We start from the raw sequence: 17,962 nt of genomic DNA on the forward strand, positions 1-17,962 counted from the left end.
GGCCGGGGCAGATGGATGAGCCGTGCGTGGGCGGATGGTCGCCAGGCCGCGTGCAGCAGTGTGGGTTGTAGGCGAGGCTAGACCGGCGTTGTGGCGCGCGGCTTCGGCGCGGCGCTTCTGCTCCATGTACGCCGCGAGCGGCGAACTCATGCCAGAGGCTGATGATGGCGTGCCGGCCGAGGTCCGCGGCCGAGCTGGGGGGATGGCCAGCGGGGGGATAGGCGCCTGGCGAGGACGCGACGCGGTGGGCGCGGGTGCACGTGGGTGAGCGGGCGCGGAGGCCGAGCCTGCGAGGTGGGCGGCAACCTCATCGGGCGTCACCTCTGTGTTGTCGAGCCGGGTCAGATTCGGGAGAATGCGCAGGACGCGGGCACGGTAGTCGGGCGTGTCGGCGCATGGGTTGTCCCACAGCCAGAGGACTCGCAAGTGTGAGAGTGTGGCAAGATGCTCGACCTCGGCCAGATCAGCGACGTCGTTGTTGCGCAGGTAGAGCTCCTTGAGCTGCGGGCATTGGGCAAAGACCGCCAGCGACGAGATGTGGTTGACCGAGAGCGAGAGGACCTCGACCCGGGGACACCGGGCAAGGATCGAGACATCGCTTAGGTCCGAGCCCCACAGGTTGATCTTGGTGACGTCTTTAAGGCTCTGGGCCCGCGTCTTCTGTAGGACCAGATGCTTGGAGAGCGTGGTCATGGTTGCCGGGTCAGGTGTGTGTGAGAGCGAGAGAGAGAGAGAGAGAGCGTGTGTGTGTGTGTGCAGAAAGGTGGTGTGTGGCAGACTGGAGAAGGTTCAGAGGCCAAGTATAGCCGTGTAGGCGGGTGGTGTAGTCTGTGGCTGCCTCTCGCTGTCTCTCTGCCGCAGCTGCAGTGGGCAGCGTGAGTCGGGTTGGTGACGGCGTGGCATGACACAGTTCGGCCGACAAAAAGGCGCCAAAGTTGGCCATGCTTCGGACGTCGCGTCGGCGTGCTGCAACGGGCGGCCAAGCCTGCTCGGAAGCTGAAAGAAGAGATGTTGGACAGTTTGATGAGATGTATGCGCTCCTTACATTGCAGAAAACGCAAGGCGGTAAGTCTCGAGGGGATGTCAGTGGCCCTCACCGCATGTATATGCTCCTCGTCGTGCTGCGGCGCGTCGTGCCGTAAACGGGATTGCTTTGTCCACGCCGTGGAGAACAAGCTTCGCGCCGCCTGCTGCTGCGGCACCAAGAGAGGGGAAGAATTTGCAACACAAGATGCCAACCGACGGTGGGCGACCAAGGTGACGTACAGTGGCATACACCTCTCGGAGAATGTAAGTTGAAGAGAAGGGGAGGAGGTACTTGAGCAGAAGAGTGAATGCACAGAGCGGAAGATGCATTCTTATGCACACGGCCTGTCCTGACAGACTTGATGCGCTCCAGGGACGGGGGTAGGGGAGCTTTCGTGTGACACGTGGGTTTGTCGACGGAGGCATGGAAGGAAGCTTTTTTTTTGGCCTCCGAGCCTTCCTCCTCCCGGCATTCCTCCTTGCTAGGACCACCCCATTTCAAGCACATAGCGTCGCTTGACGTGTGATAGTCCTCGGTTGGAGCAGGGCTTTCAGCTGAGACGTGAGCTTCTGTGGTAGGCCGAGGGTGTGACTTTGAGGGAGGTCACTTTTGGGTGGGTCACTTCCGGGCTGCCAGCAAGCTGTTTTTTTTTGCGTTGTCGAACAAACACCCCCCCCCCCATACACAGACACACACACTCTCTCTCTCTCTCTCTCTCTCTCTCTCTCTCTCTCTCTCTCTCTCTCTCTCTCTCTCTCTCTCTCACAGCCATGCGGTTGCTTAGGTCGTCGTCATACACGTTTGCATCTGGGACTGTGTCGTCATCGGCGGCGTCGTCTTCGTCTGCCGAGGGCAAGTCTGCGCCGGACGGACTCGTCCTCGACCGGGATGCGCTCTCGCCTGAGCTGCAGGTGATTCTGGACAAGGTGGATCGCGATGGTGATGGTGATGTGGACGTCAACGAGCTGCTTATGGCGTTCCAGGAGCTGCATCACACCAAGCAGTCGAACAAGCGTCTCGTGCGCATTCTCGCCATCGGTGCGGTGCTGTTCACGCTCACACTCGGAGTCATTTTCGCGCTCTCTGTGGCGGCGGCCGAGCTGGCCAAGGACACCAGCGTCAACTCTTCGGGCAACTCGCCGTCGGTGATGCGGACCAAGTCTGGCGGTGGCGAGTACGCGTCGACGGTGCGGACGGCAAGCGTGACGCCGGCCGTCTCGGTCGGCGATGGTGAGGATCCGCCGGATCACACCGCAAGCGCACGTGCTCTGCGCGCGCGGTCGGCCGAGGGCATTGCTATCCGAGCCGCCGGCGGATTGGACAAGGCCGATCTCGACAACATGTGCGAGGCGGCCGAGACCGACACGTCGGACGAGTACTCGTACGACACTAGCCTCATCTTCGCGCGGGTTGACGCTGTGACGCAGATGCGGAACAACCCGACGGCGCCGTTTGCGCTTTCTCTTCCGTCGGCCGCCGGCGACGCCATCGTCGAGTTCAAGGTTGTCGGCATGGCGACGTTTGCCAACATCACCGTGCCCGGCGTTGACGCCCAGGTCGAGCTCGAGGTCACCGACCTCGGACTCAAGTCGGATCCGGATGCTGTTGCCCGCCTCTGCTGCGACGCTGTCAACTGCGCGTACGCCATCGGCTCGCCGCAGGACAGCCTCATCAACGAGAACTTTGTCAACGGCACTGCAGTCGCCGAGCCGACGCCTGAGGACACCGAAACGACCTCGTCCCGGTTCATCCTCAACCGCTTTGCCTCGTACGTCCCCATCGGCACTGAGCACGAGGCTCTCGCGGACCGCGACCTTTCGACCCGCGCCGCGCTCTCGGCTTCGCTCCTCGCGTTCCTGCGCGACGAGTGCGAGGGCTCGCAGTGCCATGTCCAGGGCCGCATGGAGGCCAACAACGTGCTCGACGACACCGGCGCATTTGTGACGGCCAAGAAGTTCTCGGCGATCGCCACTGGCACGACGATGGAGATTCCCGAGGGCACCCAGCTCGTCTGCCCGCACACCGACGTGGTTGACCAGGCTGGCACCGCCCTTGGGCGGCTCAACGATGGCCTTGCCACCAAGCTCCGCGACTCGATCAAGCGGTTTGCGAGCGTGTACCGGACCGCTGGCAACACGGCAAAGGCCGACGAGTACGATGCGCTTGCCGATACGGTCCACGGCTACATGGAGACTGCACTGACGAGCTCGAAGATTGTGTGCGAGGGCGCCAACACGGTCATCGCCGGCAAGACCTTTACCGGCATGGACCTCATGATCTTTGGCGAGACCGAGGACGAGACCGCTGTCTTTACGCCTGCGACGTACGGCGACACGACGCCGATCACGTTCTGCACCTGTGCCCTGGTTGATGGTGAGGATGACGGTGAGCCCGAAGAGGAGGACGATGGGACGACGGCGCGCGGGCTTGTGGAGACCCGCCGGAGCCGGTTCCGCCGTCGCCGTCGCTTCCGCCGCCGCCGCCGTCGCCTCCGCCGCAAGCGCCGCCGTCGCCGTCGCACTCGTCGCACCCGCCGCCGCCGTCGCCGTCGCCGCCTCCGCCCCCGCCGCAGGTACCGTCGCAGGTACCGTCGCTTCCGTCGCCGCATCCGTCGCCGCTCGCCGCCGCCTCCCCCACGCAAGCCGCGCAAGCCGTCGCCGTCGTCGTCATGCTGCTGCAAGTAACTGTCGTCACTACGACCCCAGCCACAACGCAATGTAGCCTGCCCCGGACCCACCAACTGTGTGGGCACTGGGCGGGATGCATTGGTTTCACTTTATCTTCCCTCCCTGCTTGCGCATGTAAACATTTTGAGCAGAGTACATCACCGTTGCAAGAAATCGCCGACCCAACCCCCAGCCTCCGTACCCCGACCCACCTCACACCCCACCCACCAACCCCGCACACACACACACACACACACACTCCCCCCGCACATTCACACGCACCAACCCCTCCCCTCCCCCCCCCTCCCCTCCCGCACGCATCATGGACACCGAGACGTACTGCGCCCGGTGCGGGCTCGAGTTTGGGCTAGAGGAGCTGCTGGCGACACACGTCGAGCAGCGTGGACACTCGGCAAGTATCTCGCCCGCCGAGGAGGCGTACACCGTCCGCCCGGCCTCGGTCACCTGCCTCGTGTGCTCGATCACCATCCCCGCTGCTGAACATGCCGCCCATGTTCGCGGCGTCAACCACATTGCCCGCCTTCCGCTCCGCGAGTCGTCGCCGGGTCTCGACTCGGACGGCTCGCTGCTCTCGTCGCCGTCGGCGTCGTTCTCTGCCTCGCCCTCGCCCTCGCCCTCGCCACGTCGCCCGCAACATGCTCACTCAGCGTCGCCTTCTGTCTCGCCCTCGCCCTCGCCCTCGCCGGTCCGCCGCGTCTCGTTTGCCGAGACCACGCTCGACCTCACCGCCGACCACACCCCGCAGCCGTCGCCGCTCGCCACCGCCACCTTTTGCGGCATCTGCCGCATGGAGTTTGGCCTGCCCGAGCTGCTCGAGGCTCACAACGCTGCCGGTGAGCACTCGGATGAGGTCATGGTCCGAGAGGCCGCCGCCAACCACGACGGCCGCCAGACCGCACTCTGCCTCGTCTGTGACCAGGTTGTCGAGTCGTCGCGCCTCCTCGCCCACCGGCTCTCTGTTGGCCACCGCGACGGCCTCGCGCGCCTGCAGGACGAGCACGTCATCGATATTTCTTTCCACGAATCAGAGGACGACCCGTCGCTCCTCCTCGAGTCAGACGACGACGATGGCGACGATGACGGCGATGGCGACAGCGCCACCGCCCATGCTGCTGCCCATGCTGCTGCCGCCGCCGCTGCCACTTCACTCGACGACTCGCTCGAGGAGCAGCGTCGCCAGCGCGAGGCCCTTCAGGCAATTCTGGCGCAGACGGCCGAGGCTGAGGCTACAGCCAAGGCGCAGCGCAAGGCTGAGGCCGAAGCCGAGGCCGAGGCCCAGCGTAAGGCAAAGGCCGAGGCCGAAGCCGAGGCCGAGGCCCAGCGTAAGGCAAAGGCCGAGGCCGAAGCCCAGCGCAGAGCCGAGGCTGCGGCCAAGCGCGAGGCTGACCGCAAGCGCCAGGCCGAGGCCGCTGCCAAGCGCCAGGCCGAGGCTGCGGCCAAGCGCGAGGCCGATGCCGCCAAGCGCCAGGCTGAAGCCGCCGCCAAGCGCGAGGCTGACCGCAAGCGTCAGGCCGAGGCCGCTGCCAAGCGCCAGGCCGAAGCTGACAAGGCCGAAGAAGAGGTCGAGGTTATCGCGCCCGATGCTCCCGACGCGTCCAACTCCTCCAACGCTCTGGACACTCCCGGCACTCCTGGTGCCTCTGCCACGGACACCAACACGTCCATGGCCGAGCCAGCAGACGACGAGTCGGAGGCCAACACTTCGGCCATGTCTGCGGCGGCGTCTTACCACTCGCCAGCTCGGGCCAGCCCCTCCCGGTCGCGGAACATGACCCCGGTCATGCCGACCGAGACGCTCGCTGGACCGCCAGTCTATGAGTCGCCACTGATGCGAGCACGCGCCAAGCGCGAGGCTGCCAAGCGTGCGCGCAACTCGATGTCCGCCATTGCGGCCGCTGGCGGCAGCACGGCGCCGAGCCCGGCTACCAAGGCTGCGCGCGCCGAGACTGAGGCTGTGCGTGCGGTGATCGAGGCGGCGCGAAAGGCGGCGGCAGCGGCGCGCGAGGCCGGGTATGAGCCGCCCAAGGGTGAGCATGCCACCATTGTGGCGCTTGGCGAGAGCGAGACTGGCCGCAATAGCGGCATTGTCCTCAACTCGGCCGCACGCGGCGTGCTCAACGCTGTCCGCGTCAACAAGCCGGGTGTGACCAAGCGTGCGGCCGAGCTCTGCAAGCGCCGCTCCATCAAGACGGCGGCCCAGCTCGGGTGGCTGACCCGCGCCGTCACGCTTTGCGAGCTCACTACTCTCGCGGGCGACGACACCGATGAGCGGGTGCGCCGGCTGGCGGCCAAGGCGGCGTCGCCAGTCCGCTGCGACCTCCTCGCCGCGGTTGGCCTCGACGCCTCAAACGTCACCGCTGCCGCCGTCTGCGTCTACGTCAACCGCGTGCCGCAAGTGCTCAGGTCCGCGGGCCAGGCTGGCGTTGCCGTCGCCGCCGCCGCCGGTGGCTTCCCGGCTGCGCTCACAGACATGGACTCGCGGCTCGGCGAGGTGGCCGCCGCAGTCGCTCACGGCGCCACCGAGATCGACGTCGTCGTCGCCCGCGCCCACATCATCGCCCACGCCTGGGACGCGCTCTATGAGGAGCTGCGCACTTTTGTGGCGGCGGCCGGGCCGGACGTCCGAGTCAAGGCTGTCCTCGCCATCCATCAGCTTCCCACGCTCCGTGACGTGTACAAGGCCACGCTCGTGGCTGCGTTTGCCGGCGTCGACATGGTGTGCTCGACCCCAACTGCCACCGCCACGCCCATGCCTGTCGGACTCACCATGCTCCGCGCCCTTCGCGAGTACCACGAGATTTCCGGCTTTACTGTAGGCCTCAAGATCGGTGGCGGCATCGCCGCACCCAAGGCCGCCCTCCAGTGGATGGCCATGGTCGTCGAGGAGATGGGCTTTGCCTGGCTCGCCGCCAACTTCCGCATCGGCGCCACGCCCGGTCTGCTTGTTGATATCGAGCGCCAGATCGAGCACGGCGTGACCCGCAACTACGCCGCCTCGCACTACATGGCGCTGCCGTAAGCGGTTCGTCCGCGCACGCCTCAGCCCGCTGCGTTGTGCTTGGCCTTAAACTCCATCGGCGAGACGTACGCCGCACCCAGCCGCCACATGCCGCGCTTGCGCTTGCGCGCAGTGTCGCGCGCAGACTCCAACGCCTCCAGCTGGCCGTCGTGCTCGGCCCCGCCCGAGGTGTAGACGTCGGCAAAGCCGGCGTCGACGAGTGCCATCGACACATCGCTCCACCACGCAAACGGGAAGAGCGCCGGGAGCGGAACCGGGCTCGCCCTGCTCAGCCGGTCCACCTTGACCGACGCCACGGCACGGCCGTACTGGTCGCGCTTCAGTAGCTTGACCTTGACCGCCTTGCCCAACGCATACGCCTCCAGCCATGCCCGCGCCTCCTCGGCGTACGGCTGGCCTGGTCGGCCAAAGTGTGGCGCCTCGGGCGCATCGATGCCGGCCAGGCGGATGTGGACGGTAGTCGCCCCGAGCTTGCGCGTCAGATCAGGCGTCCAGCCCGAGGTCAGCCACCGAAGCAGCGGCGGCTGGTGGTAAATCCGCAGGTTGTCGCCGTCAGCCACACCCACAACCCGCCCGCGGATGACCCGGTTCCGTGAAAACGCCCGCTCCGGCAGCGATCCGGCCGTCGGATAGCGCCGGACGAGCCGGGTGGCAAGGACCGCCAAGCCTGCAGCCGCCAGCGCCAGCACAGCCGCCGCTCCCGCATCTAACATAACGCTCCCGCCTTCGACGGTACCCGCCTGTGCGGCCAGAGCGTCGGCACTCTGCACCACCGGCCGTGGCAGCCTGGCCAGGCCGTACGCCGTCGAGCGCGCCAAGTCGCGGAGCCAAGTTGGGAGTGGCGCGTCGCGGGTGACAGCCACAGCATGCGCCGCACGCGCCGCCTTGCGGATCCCTTCTGCACAGGCGTGGGTTGTAGCCAGAAAGAGCGTCGGAGATGGCGCCTGTGCCATCCCCCTATCCTCCCGTGCAAAGTTGAAGCCCGGTCGGTGTCCGGGAGAAGTGGGCGAGAGTGGGCGAGTTCCCCAACCGAAGGCCGAGTTCCACAACCACACAAAGATCTCCTGGGAACGGAGGGGGGGGGATGGTGGTTGGGTGTATTTGTTTGTGAGAAGGGGAAGACCTGGAAGGGAGGGGGTAGAGGTTGGAGGGGGGGGGAGGGGGGGGGGGGGGATGACTTGAGGATCGATGTCGAAGGTGTCTGGGTAGTGGTGGTGGCGCGGTAGTGGACGCGAGGGGGCAGCGGCGGAACAGCGGCGCGACAACAGTGACAAAGTCAGGAGCAGACGACAACGGGCGGCAACAGACGAGGCCGCCGCCGCAGATCATGCTCGGACATGGCATGAAGGGCGAGAGGCTGTCGAGAGGCGGAGATGACTAGCCAAAGACCGCGCGGTGCTTGAGGGTGTGGCCGACCACCTTGCTGTACAGCTCGAGGTTGAAGCTGTCGCCAAACGGAATGACCTTGGCCTCGCGGATGGAGAGCTCGGGCGAGACATGCCCGATGACCTCCACAAACTTGGTCGAGTACAGCATCGGCTGAAATGGAGGGGATGGGGGTGAGTGAATGGTTGTGTGCCCTCGGCCGGTCGTCAATGCTCTACTCTCGGCCCTAAAAAGGTCGTGGAATGCAGGAATCTACGTCGCCACTATCCGCCACCTTGCCCCCTGCCCAAGCGCCGCCGACCACCTGTCAGAAGTGGTGGGAGAGGTAGGCGCAAGGTAGAAGGGAGGGGGGTACATGCTCTGGCGGTAGGGGGGGGGGGGGGGGGGGGGGAGGGAGGGGGGGGGGAGGAAACGGGGCACATACGTCCTGCGACTGGACGGTCACCGTATGGCCGTCACACGTCCGAAGCGAAACAGCACCCGTCTTGTCGACAACCTCGCCGACAACACGGACAAGCGAGCCCACAAAGGCCGAGAGCGAAGCGCCGTTGATCCGCGGAGTTGCAACGCCTGTTGGTGCAGCAGCAGTCGTCGTGGTCGCCATCTGGGTCAAGTAGAGGGAGAAGAGTGGGGGAGAAGTGGTCGTCCCCCCACACCCGACGCGCCGTCGCGCGTCGCCCGTCGCCCCAACTCGGCTCGGCTTGGCTCCACCGCCTGGCCATGGTGTCGTGAGCACGATCGTGATCACCCCACCCCCCACCCCCCCCCCCCCTCCCGTCCCACCTACCACACATGCTGGGTGGTCGAGAAGGCGAGTCTCTCCGCGGACGACGGGCGCTTGCCACCGGGGGAGCGGTGGCGCTGGCTGCCGTTGCGGCGGTTGTCTGTGCCGGCCTGCTCAACCGCGCCCGTGGTGGGTGGTACCCGTGCTCCGGCCCGACGGGCAGCCGCCATGCCACGACCGCCGGAGGCGATTCCCAGACGCGAACGCGGGTAGTGGCCGACGCGCACGCTTGGTGGCGGTGGCTGGTGGGAGCATACACCGGCATCATTGGAGCAGCCGCAGCCGAGCCGACGCTGTCGTGGGAAGCCGCCAAGAAGCGTGCCATCTTTGGCCTCGTCCTTGGCGGCTACACCGCTGTGGCATTGTACCCTGACTGGAACACGTACATGGGCATGGGCTCGGCGCCGGTGTCGTACAGCCCGGCGGTTGTCCGCCATGGTGTCTTTGACTGGCTGGTGGGCTATCCAGAGCCCGGGTGGTCGTTTTGGGCGCGGTACTACCGCGATCTGGTCGGCATGTCGCTGCGCGGGCTGATGATGACCGGGCCGGCCGGCCTCGTCATGTACTTTCATGGCTACGGGTGGGAGTTTCTGGCCTCGGGCGTTTTTATGGGCACAGCTTACGAGTTTGCCAAGGGCTCGTCGGCCGGCCCGTGTGCGCCGATGGCGCCTGGTCCGCCGTTTGGCGAAATGCTCTGGGGCTGCATCCACGTCGGCGTCCTCCTCTTTGCCACGCTCAACTTTTGGCGGCGCGGCGGTGCCCGTCGCCTTGATCCGTACCTTCGTCCCGGTGAGTACTGGCTTGTCTGTGCAGCCGGCTTTGTCCTCAGCCTCGTCTTTACGATCTCCGGCATTTGGTTTGCCGCCGCCGTCCCCGCCGACGATCGCGAGGATGCGTCTGGGGCGCGGTCGACCTACGCTGGCACCGTGTTTGGCACGCTAGCCATTGCGGCTGGCTCTGCAGCGGGCCTCGCGGCATGGTTCCTGCATCGGGCAGCGGTATGCACCTGGGTCTACCCGAACCCGCCCACGTCCGAGCAGCTGCTGAGGCTGCGGGCGGATCAGGCGCGGGTGGCGCTCTCGCCGAGCTCGATCAACGGCTCGGCGCTCGGCACCACGCCCACCGCCGCCGCTGCTGCTGCTGCGCTCTCGGGCCACATCGGCGTTGACGACTCGTTTGTCCGCGAGCGCGACCTGTTCGGCTCGGTCGACATCTCCGAGTCCGAGTACCACGACGACCTCCTCCACGGCTCGCCGTACGACTCGTTGACTTCAGTCAAGTCGGAGCTCGAGTCGCCGCTGTTGGTCGGCCCATACGCCACGCTCATTTCGTCATCGACGGCCGGTACCGCCGCCGTGGCGCAAACCGGCGTCAACTCGGGTGGCGAGTACCGGCTCCGGGCCGGCTCGCTTGTCTCGCGGCGGCAGGCCGATGGTGCTGGTCTTCGTCTTGGATATGCAGTCCCAACCGTCTGGGATGAGGTCGGTCTGCCGGACTTATGTCGGCTCGTGGGCTGGCGCTATCTTACAGTCACCCTTCGCTCGCTCATCGGCCTCAACTGGCTCTACCTTGGCGTCGGCCTCGCCGTTGTCCTCAGCGGCAGTGGGCGGTCGTGACGCTCTGCCGTGCGTGCAGCCGTCCGTTTACGCTTTCCCCCTTAGTGAACGCATGGCCCGCATCGCAAGTTCGTACGCGCAGAAGCAGGCGGCGTCGGCGACGGCACCCCGCGCCATGCACGGGCCGAGACCGCGGTAGAAAGCGGCGAGGCCGCCGTCGGCGTAGATGGCGCGCATGATCGCGCCCGGCGAGCTCCGCACGCCCGGTGCAACTTGCGTCTGCAGCCGCGCCGCCACAGTATCAAAGGGAAACATGATGCCCCACGCTGACATGCCCGCCATAGCGCCGGCTGCCAGTGTCGCCGGCGTCGACGGCGCCTCGGGATCCGAGTTGAGCAGCCGCCTGTAGACATCATACGAACCATACCACACGCCGCATGCTGGGACAAAGAACGAGAGGACAACTGGGAAGCCGCGGTAGAGGCCGCCCACGCCCTCAGCTTTGACAATCTGCCGCGCACAGTCGATCATGCCCGAGTACTGTGCCGCGCCACCCGGCGCCGCCGTCTGCACCTGCAGCCGCTTCTTGACCAGCTCCATCGGACCCCAGACAAATGACTGGCAGAGGCCCGAGAACGCGCCCGAGAGAAACAGCCCAGCATGGGTCAGCTGCGGCGTGGCGTCGTCGTCGCCATCGCTGGCGTCGTCGCCGCCGACCGTCATGCCCCAACTGATGGCGCGGTCTTGCGCCCAGCCCCAGGTGGCAAACGAGATGGCGTAGATGGGCGGCGTCGCCGTCAGCGGCGAGCCGACGCCCTTGTACAGTGCACGCAGGCCTTCTTGCCTCACAGTCGCTCTCAGCGTGCCCAGGACCGAGCTCGATGCGCCAGCGGCGCCATCGCCTGCGTACGTGCCGACCTGAAGTCGAGTCTTGATGGTGTCGATGGGGTGTCCGCACACAACCACTGCCAGTCCGCCCACAATCCCTGCCACAAACTGAGCATGAGAGCGAGTGAGTGTAGAAAAGGGGAGGATGATGGGGTGGTGGGGGGATGCGGGGGAGGGGGGGAGGGGGGGGAGTGGAGGGGGATCCCCCTCTTGCGCCCCCCCCCCCCCCACACACACACACACACCAAACACCCTTCCCACCTTCCCCACCCTCCCACGCCAAAGCCACACTCTGGTCGACTTCACTCATGTCCTGGTTGTACCTTTAGTCCAGCCTCAGACTGGCTGCCTCCACTGCCTCCGCCCATGGCTGCAGATGGTCCGTGCGTCGAGTGGCACTGGCACTGGCACTGGCACTGGCACCGGACCAGCACCGCGGCACAGGCATCAGTGCGACGCAGCGGCAGCAGCCTCGGCAACCGACTGGGCAGAGTCGGCGACAACAGCATGGAGCATGTCGTCGACAATAAGAAAGGGGATCATGCGCGGAACGACGGTTGCAATGACTCGCGAGTAGCCGATGAACTCGCCGTCGACGCCGATCTTGGCCCCGGGCTTGGGCTGCGGATCGAGGATGAGATGAGTGACCTTGTAGTACTCGATGGCCGGGTGCGCCACGTGCTTGCCGGTTGCAACCTTGGTGAAGAACTTGAGCAGCTGCGCCCGCGAGATCGACCGCACAAAGGCGAGATCCATCGTGCCATCATCAACTTGCGCCAGCGGAGTAATCTGCGTTGTCTTTGCCTGGTACGCGCAGTTGGCGAGCGCAAAGATCTGAAAGTCCTCGTCGGCGAGGGCGAGCTCGCCCGACTCGGGCTCGCCGTCAGCACCAAGAACCAGCTTGCCGCCAACGTAGCGCGCCGAGTACGCAAACGAGAGGTCGGCAGTGTACTTGTCGAGCTTGAGGATGCGCTTGAGGCCCTCGTAGTCAAACCGCAGGTCGCCCATCCACCGATGCTGCTCCGAGTAGTAGTCAACGTCAGCCACGAGCGCCCACTCGAAGAGCACAAGCGCATGCATGCTGACTCCAACTTCGGGCTGCTCAAGCCGCATGGCGTCGATCCTCCGCGGCTTGCCCTTGACCAGCGTGTACGCGGCGTCAATGGCTGTCAAGACGCCAATCGAGTTGGCGAGCGCGTTGCCTGAGCCCGTCGGAATGACCGCCAGTGAGACGGCGTCAAAACATCGGCGGCCACCGTCGGCGCCACCGTCCTGCTCAGCAGCCCATTGAGGACCTCGTGGAGCAGGCCGTCGCCCGACGCCGTGGCAATGACGTCGTACGCATCCAAATCCACCGTCCGCGCCAGCTCGACCGCGTGGCCCTGCGCCTGAGTCTCAATGACATCGACCGCAAGGCCCGAGGCCAGCAGGATGGGCATGACCTCGTCGACCATGGTCTGCGTCGCTTTCTTCTTCCCGCCAAACGGATTGACGAGAATCAGCACCGACCGCCGCAGCGGCTCGTCATCGCCCAGCACACCGTCGCGGGCAACCGTGTTGAGGCACGTCACCCAGTGCTTCGTCGCCTCGAGCGCCCCGCCACTCACGCCACTCCTGCCGTCTCCTCCCGCCAGAGCGTCGATTTGCGGCATGTGCAGCACCTCGAGCTCGTACTGCACCGGCGATCGCGCTCCGCCTCGCCGCTCGTCGTCGATAATGCAGTAGAGCCTAAACCGCGGGTTGGCGGTTCCATCCGTTGCTGATGAGGCCCCAAACGGTGAGAACGGGTTCTCGCCCCGGAGGACGTCTGAAGATCCCCTACCTTCTCGTGTGTCTTGCCTCGCTGTGCCGTCACGAGCACGCCCGCTGCCGTCAGCTGCCGCACCCGCACCTGTAGAGGCGGCACCAGCCACCAGCTTTGCACCCAGGATGTCGCATGCCGGGATGCACGACTCTTTGCATGTGTCTGTGTGTGAGTGGGTTGGTGTAGGTGTAGGCAGGCAGGGCAGGCAGGCAGGGCAGGCAGGCAGGCGACGTACCGGAGCGTGTGGTGAGGTTGGTGGTGTAGAGGGCTCGTTGTGTCAGCACAATGTAGTGTGGGATGCTGCCCAAGAGGACTGTGGAGGCCAGGAAGGCTTCACTGCCGCTGGGCATGGTGTCGCTCATGCTTGCTGCTGCCATGTCTATCGCGAGCTGGATGATGCTGGCTAGAGTGGGAGCGAGGGCAGGAGAAGACGGGTGCGTGGCGTGGCAAAACCAATGAAGGAGGCGCATGATTCTGTCCGGACGGTACTGCCGTCCAGACAGAATGATGCGCCCCCAATGCTACGGTACGAGTCAGAGGAGGTTCACTTTATGAGGAGCACAGCTGGTCGAGCTGGTGACGGAGCTGGACGACTTCGATCGAGTCCTCGCCATAGGCGCCGACGGCGGCCTTGTACTTTTCGATGTCGTCGCGGTGTGCGGTGGCATCGAGGCCGCGGTGGAAGATGCCAACGAGGATGTGGACGAGATGGAGCTCGCCGTCGCGGGTCTGCCAGGGCGGCGAGCGGGCGGAAAAGTGGTGGTCGTAGATGGCAAAGAGGGTCTCGACCGGGACGCCAACGGCGATGAGGGCGTCGACAACCCAGAGGCGGTTGGGAACGCCGACCTCGAGCGAGCGGGCCTCGAGGAGAGCGGTGAGGTCGTCAATGCGGAAGACCGACGACTGCGGGTAGTACTTGCGGCCGGCCGAGACAAGGAGGCGGGCGAGCTCTTCGGCACGGTCGGCGGTGCTGGATGCAGGCAGCGCCTGGTCAACGATGGCGGCCCAGATGGCCTTGACCCGCTGGCTCCGCTCCGAGTCGTCGAGGCCGGAGGCGGTGTGCATGATAGCGAGCGAGGACCAATGCAGGTTGTACAGGTCGGCGTACTCGTTGTACAGCGTCGAGATGTCAAGGAGGCGCGAGGCGAGCGCCCCGACCTCGGCGCCGACGTTCTTGGCTTCGAGCTCGGCGAGGACCTGCGACTGGAGCTGGGCAACCTCGAGCTTTTCCTCGAGCTCGTGGAGGAACTCACCGTCAGTAAAGTCCGTGGCTTCGGCCGAAGCGCACTTGATGGCGCGGACGAGGTACTGGATGCGGGTCTGGAGCGCAACCGGCGGATCGACGGCCTCGGCAAGGCGAGCGAGGATGATGGCGGCCTGGCGGAACTTGGAGTTGCGGATGTAGTAGTTCCACAGCATGTCGACGTGCTCCGGGTAGCGGACGAGGAAGCTCTCGAGGTACGGAGAGCTGAGCGAGAGGAGCTCGTTGACAAGGCCCTGGTCGATGTACCAGCGGTAGAGCGTGATGTGGAAGAGCTCGTCGTGCGAGGCGACGGCCCGTTGCACAAAGTGGGCGCGGGCGCGGTCAAGGTCGGCCGGGTCGATCGGCGGGCGCGGCGCGAGGCCGAGCGTCGGGTTGGCGCGAGCCGCCGGGCGGAGGAGCTCGTCGAGGGTGTTGAGAACGGCGTTGTAGGCGGCAAAGCGGGCGTCAAAAGCGTCTTTGACCGCCTGCTCAACCTGAACGTTGACGCCGCCGAGCACGTACTGCAGCGCCTGGTCGTGTGGGTCGACGGCCTGGGCACGGGCAAGCGCAAGGTCGAGCACCCCCGTGTAGAACCGGAGGAAGCGAAAGCGGTCGGTGACCGAGTCGAGATCCTCGATGGTTGCCGCCGCCTTGACAAAGTGCCGCAGTGCGGTGTCGAGGAGCTCGGTCCGCTCGCGCGCCGAGTTGGCCTGCTCACTCTTGTACAGCAGCTCAAAGCCCTTGTAGCGGAGCATGTCGCCGTAGGAGAAGAACGAGGGGCACCGGCGGTGCATGACCTGCGAGATTTCGTCGGTAGTCTCGTCGCCGGCCACCATGCGCATGAGCTCGGTGACGAGGCCACGCGCCACGACGTTGCCCTCCGACGTTGCAACGAGCGAGGCAAAGGTCTGCTGGCGGAGCCGGTTCGAGAGCTCCGACGGAATGGCGACCGTGAGCGCGGGCAGGTTGTAGCGGAGAAGGACTTGCAGGAAGGCTGCGGCCTCGATGGTGCGGTTGAGGAGCTGCTGGAAGCGGACTAGCGACGCTGGCTCGTCACTCTCGACGGCTGCCGACACATCGAGGAATCGCGGCTCGTCAGCGATAAAGGCGCGCAGTGTCGAGAGCTGCCGCTCAAGCTCGGCGTACTGCGGGGCCTCGAGCTGAAGCGACTGCGCCGTCGAGTTGGTCGACGTCCGGTACGTGAGCGGAAGGGCCCAGACAGGCTTGACCAGCCGCGAAAAGTAGCGGTAGAGTCCATCGTGGACGCTCGAGAACTGGACGGTGCGGGCAGCGGCGGCGCCGCCAAGGATCGAGCTGGTGGCCTCGTGCCCGCTAGTCCCGGTGTCGGGCGCCAGCGAAGTGCGGCCAAACTTGAAGATTGCCGACGTGGCGTAGCGGACAATGTTGCTGTCGGGCGCGCTCGCCGAGAGCGAGCCGCGGGCGAGAGACGTCCGCCCGCGAGTGGGCGAGCCCATGTCCAGGTACGGTGCCGCAGCACGGAGGGCAAGCGACGACGCCGGCGCCGCCGACGAGATGCTCGAAGTGGCGAGAATGAGGCACATGGCAACCATCTCGGTCGCGCCGTAATGGTTGGAAAAGTTGACCACGTAGGGGTTGTCGAGATCGCCGCGCGTGGCGTCAAGCAGGTTCTTGAGCAGGTCGACTGGGCGGAGCTTGATCACCACGTTGAGGCCCTGGTTGGTGAGGAGCACAAACTTGCGCGCCGGCAGAATGTGCTGCGTCGCCAGCTCGTTGGGCCGCGACCGGAGCGGGACGTACGTCGCGCTCGTCGACGCTGTCTTGCCAAACAGCGACCAGAAGAGCGAGTTGAGCGACGACGAGCCCGACGAGCCTGCGGCGTCCGCCAATCCAACGCCCGTCGCTGATGAACTCGCACCGGCTCCGCTGGCGGCCGGGTGGCGGACGGCAGCCGAGGCCGCCGCCGCCGCCATGCCTGCAGACGTGCGGTTTTGAGCCACAGAGAGCGAAGCGCCGGCCTCCTGCCGCCGCTTGCGGGCGTTGGCATTGGTTGTCGCCGCCCCCGAGCTCGCGGTCGCCGCCAGCGACTTGGACGCGTCACGAGTGAGATACGCGTACGATGGCGCGAGCTCCGAGATTTGGTCACGCTGGATCAAGATGGACATCGGAACCTCGGCAACGTCCCACGTCCGACCTTGAAACTCCAGCGCAGAGGTCTGGCCTGAGTTGGCAAACTTGCCGTTGTACGACTGCACCGCGAGCTTACGCCACGCGTCGCCGACGCACACGACGCGGTCCTTGTGGGCGTCGACTGAGGAGGCTGTGACAAACACACCGTGCGAGTGGTACGCGGTGTGGACCACGGTCTGACGGTTCGCCGACGGTCCTGCGCTGTAGTCGTGGTGGTTGAAGCCAGACTGGTTGTGAGAAGCAAACGACGAGTATTGGCCGCGGTACATGTCGGCGCCAGGGCGGGGTGCAGGCACAGGGGCTGACGGGGCCGACCGGACCTGGACGACTTGCAGCGTCTGCGGGCGCGCCGACGGGACCGGCCGGTTGCCGCGAAAGACAAAGGTGGAGAGGTAGATTCGGATGCCCTTGCGGGTGACGGCGACCAGGTGGACGTCGGTAAACTCGGTGACCGGAATGGCGTGGATGGAGACGATGGCATCTTCGACGCCAATGACCGAGTGCAGGTTCTTGTTAGCGTCGGCAATGATGGACGAGAGGTTTTGACGCGAACAAGCTCGTTGCCGAGCTCGCCGAGGTCCCACACGGTGATGACCGGCGGCGTCGACGACGAACGGCGCGAGGCGCCGGCGGAGCTTGCCGGCTCGTCAGGCAGCGCCGCCGAGAGGGTGTACAGGATGTTGCGCGAGTGGTCGATGGTGATGTCGACAATGGGCAGGGTCTTCCACAGGCGGAGGAACGAGGGGACGTACGGCGCGAGCGGCGACTGCGAGTGGTTGAGCTTGCGGCACTTGCGGGTAAACCAGCCGTCCTGCTCCTGGTACTCGAGCTCGTACAGGTTGCCGTCACGGCCGGTGAGGAAGATGCGACCGTCGACGGTGCCGCGGATGTGGGTGATGTTCACATTGTCGGACGGGATGGTGAGCGGAGTCGGGACTAGAGTCAGCTCACCAAAGATAGAGTTGTGCTCGAACGACATGCCTACAATGACAATGTCGACAGGAGTGGCCAGGACCAAGAGCCACTGGATCTCGTCGCGGAAGACGCCAGCCTTCGGCCTGCAGAGCCCGGCCGAAATGATGACCTGGTCGAGGTCGTCGTACGAGACAAAGTCTGCACCAGCCCCGTCGTTGTAGTTCCAGAGGAAGATGTGGTTGTCGCGGGTAATCCACGCCCGGTTGATCTCCGGGAACACGCCCATGAAGCACTTGTACTCGAGGTAGTCGTACTGCTCCAGCAGCGCCGCAGGGAGCGGGATGGGCTCGCCCATCACAAACTTGGGCTCGGCCTCCGAGTCGTCCTGCTTCTGCGACGACGACTGCTTGAGGTCACTATTGCCGCACACGGGGTAGGAGTGAGGGAGGGGGTGGCGGGAGGGGGGGGGGGGGGGACTAGGGGA

At 65.7% G+C, this 17,962-nt stretch overlaps 9 protein-coding genes across 9 annotated transcripts in view; 3 read left to right on the top strand and 6 right to left on the bottom strand.

Annotated features, from left to right (window-relative positions):
* Nucleotides 1-317: 317 nt before the first annotated feature.
* Nucleotides 318-833, bottom strand: AMSG_11723 (uncharacterized protein; the record flags this gene model as incomplete). The annotated part of the gene is made up of 2 exons (XM_013904113.1): nt 367-833; nt 318-323 (listed from the first exon to the last, which is right to left on the bottom strand). The coding sequence occupies exons 1-2, from the start codon at nt 691-693 to the stop codon at nt 318-320; spliced, it is 333 nt and encodes a 110-aa protein (XP_013759567.1). The 5' UTR covers nt 694-833.
* A 441-nt stretch (nt 834-1,274) lies between these two features.
* AMSG_02628 (uncharacterized protein) lies at nt 1,275-3,750 on the top strand. The gene is made up of 2 exons (XM_013904075.1): nt 1,275-1,290; nt 1,812-3,750. Coding segments are annotated over exons 1-2 (1,902 nt in total). The 5' UTR covers nt 1,275-1,288; the 3' UTR covers nt 3,712-3,750.
* Nucleotides 3,751-4,015: 265 nt separating this feature from the next.
* Nucleotides 4,016-6,692, top strand: AMSG_02629 (deoxyribose-phosphate aldolase; the record flags this gene model as incomplete). The annotated part of the gene is made up of 2 exons (XM_013904076.1): nt 4,016-6,576; nt 6,677-6,692. 2 exons carry the CDS (start codon nt 4,016-4,018, stop codon nt 6,690-6,692), a joined length of 2,577 nt encoding a protein of 858 aa, XP_013759530.1.
* AMSG_02630 (uncharacterized protein) lies at nt 6,507-7,783 on the bottom strand (the record flags this gene model as incomplete). The annotated part of the gene is made up of 1 exon (XM_013904077.1): nt 6,507-7,783. A coding segment is annotated over one exon (1,030 nt), but the record flags the coding sequence as incomplete, so codon positions are not given.
* A 115-nt stretch (nt 7,784-7,898) lies between these two features.
* On the bottom strand, nt 7,899-8,755 carry AMSG_02631 (uncharacterized protein). Its single transcript, XM_013904078.1, has 2 exons — nt 8,544-8,755; nt 7,899-8,272 (listed from the first exon to the last, which is right to left on the bottom strand). The coding sequence occupies exons 1-2, from the start codon at nt 8,721-8,723 to the stop codon at nt 8,111-8,113; spliced, it is 342 nt and encodes a 113-aa protein (XP_013759532.1). The 5' UTR covers nt 8,724-8,755; the 3' UTR covers nt 7,899-8,110.
* A 156-nt stretch (nt 8,756-8,911) lies between these two features.
* Nucleotides 8,912-10,605, top strand: AMSG_02632 (uncharacterized protein; the record flags this gene model as incomplete). The annotated part of the gene is made up of 1 exon (XM_013904079.1): nt 8,912-10,605. The coding sequence occupies one exon, from the start codon at nt 8,912-8,914 to the stop codon at nt 10,517-10,519; it is 1,608 nt and encodes a 535-aa protein (XP_013759533.1). The 3' UTR covers nt 10,520-10,605.
* AMSG_02633 (carnitine/acyl carnitine carrier) lies at nt 10,547-11,715 on the bottom strand (the record flags this gene model as incomplete). Its single annotated transcript, XM_013904080.1, has 2 exons — nt 10,547-11,455; nt 11,671-11,715. 2 exons carry the CDS (start codon nt 11,713-11,715, stop codon nt 10,547-10,549), a joined length of 954 nt encoding a protein of 317 aa, XP_013759534.1.
* A 46-nt stretch (nt 11,716-11,761) lies between these two features.
* AMSG_02634 (sphingosine kinase 1) lies at nt 11,762-13,544 on the bottom strand. Its single transcript, XM_013904081.1, has 3 exons — nt 13,387-13,544; nt 12,643-13,154; nt 11,762-12,619 (listed from the first exon to the last, which is right to left on the bottom strand). The coding sequence occupies exons 1-3, from the start codon at nt 13,526-13,528 to the stop codon at nt 11,795-11,797; spliced, it is 1,479 nt and encodes a 492-aa protein (XP_013759535.1). The 5' UTR covers nt 13,529-13,544; the 3' UTR covers nt 11,762-11,794.
* Nucleotides 13,545-13,685: 141 nt separating this feature from the next.
* AMSG_02635 (uncharacterized protein) overlaps nt 13,686-17,962 on the bottom strand; it is a gene marked incomplete at its 5' end in the record, with an annotated part of 4,616 nt that continues 339 nt past the window's right edge. The window contains 2 exons of the mRNA XM_013904082.1: nt 13,686-17,072; nt 17,111-17,894. Of these exons, the coding sequence (XP_013759536.1) occupies nt 13,701-17,072; nt 17,111-17,894 (4,156 nt within the window). The remainder of the gene's footprint in view (nt 17,073-17,110; nt 17,895-17,962) is intronic.

This window comes from Thecamonas trahens, assembly GCF_000142905.1.
Source record: "Thecamonas trahens ATCC 50062 unplaced genomic scaffold supercont1.15, whole genome shotgun sequence".
Lineage (NCBI taxonomy): Eukaryota > Apusomonadida > Apusomonadidae > Thecamonas > Thecamonas trahens.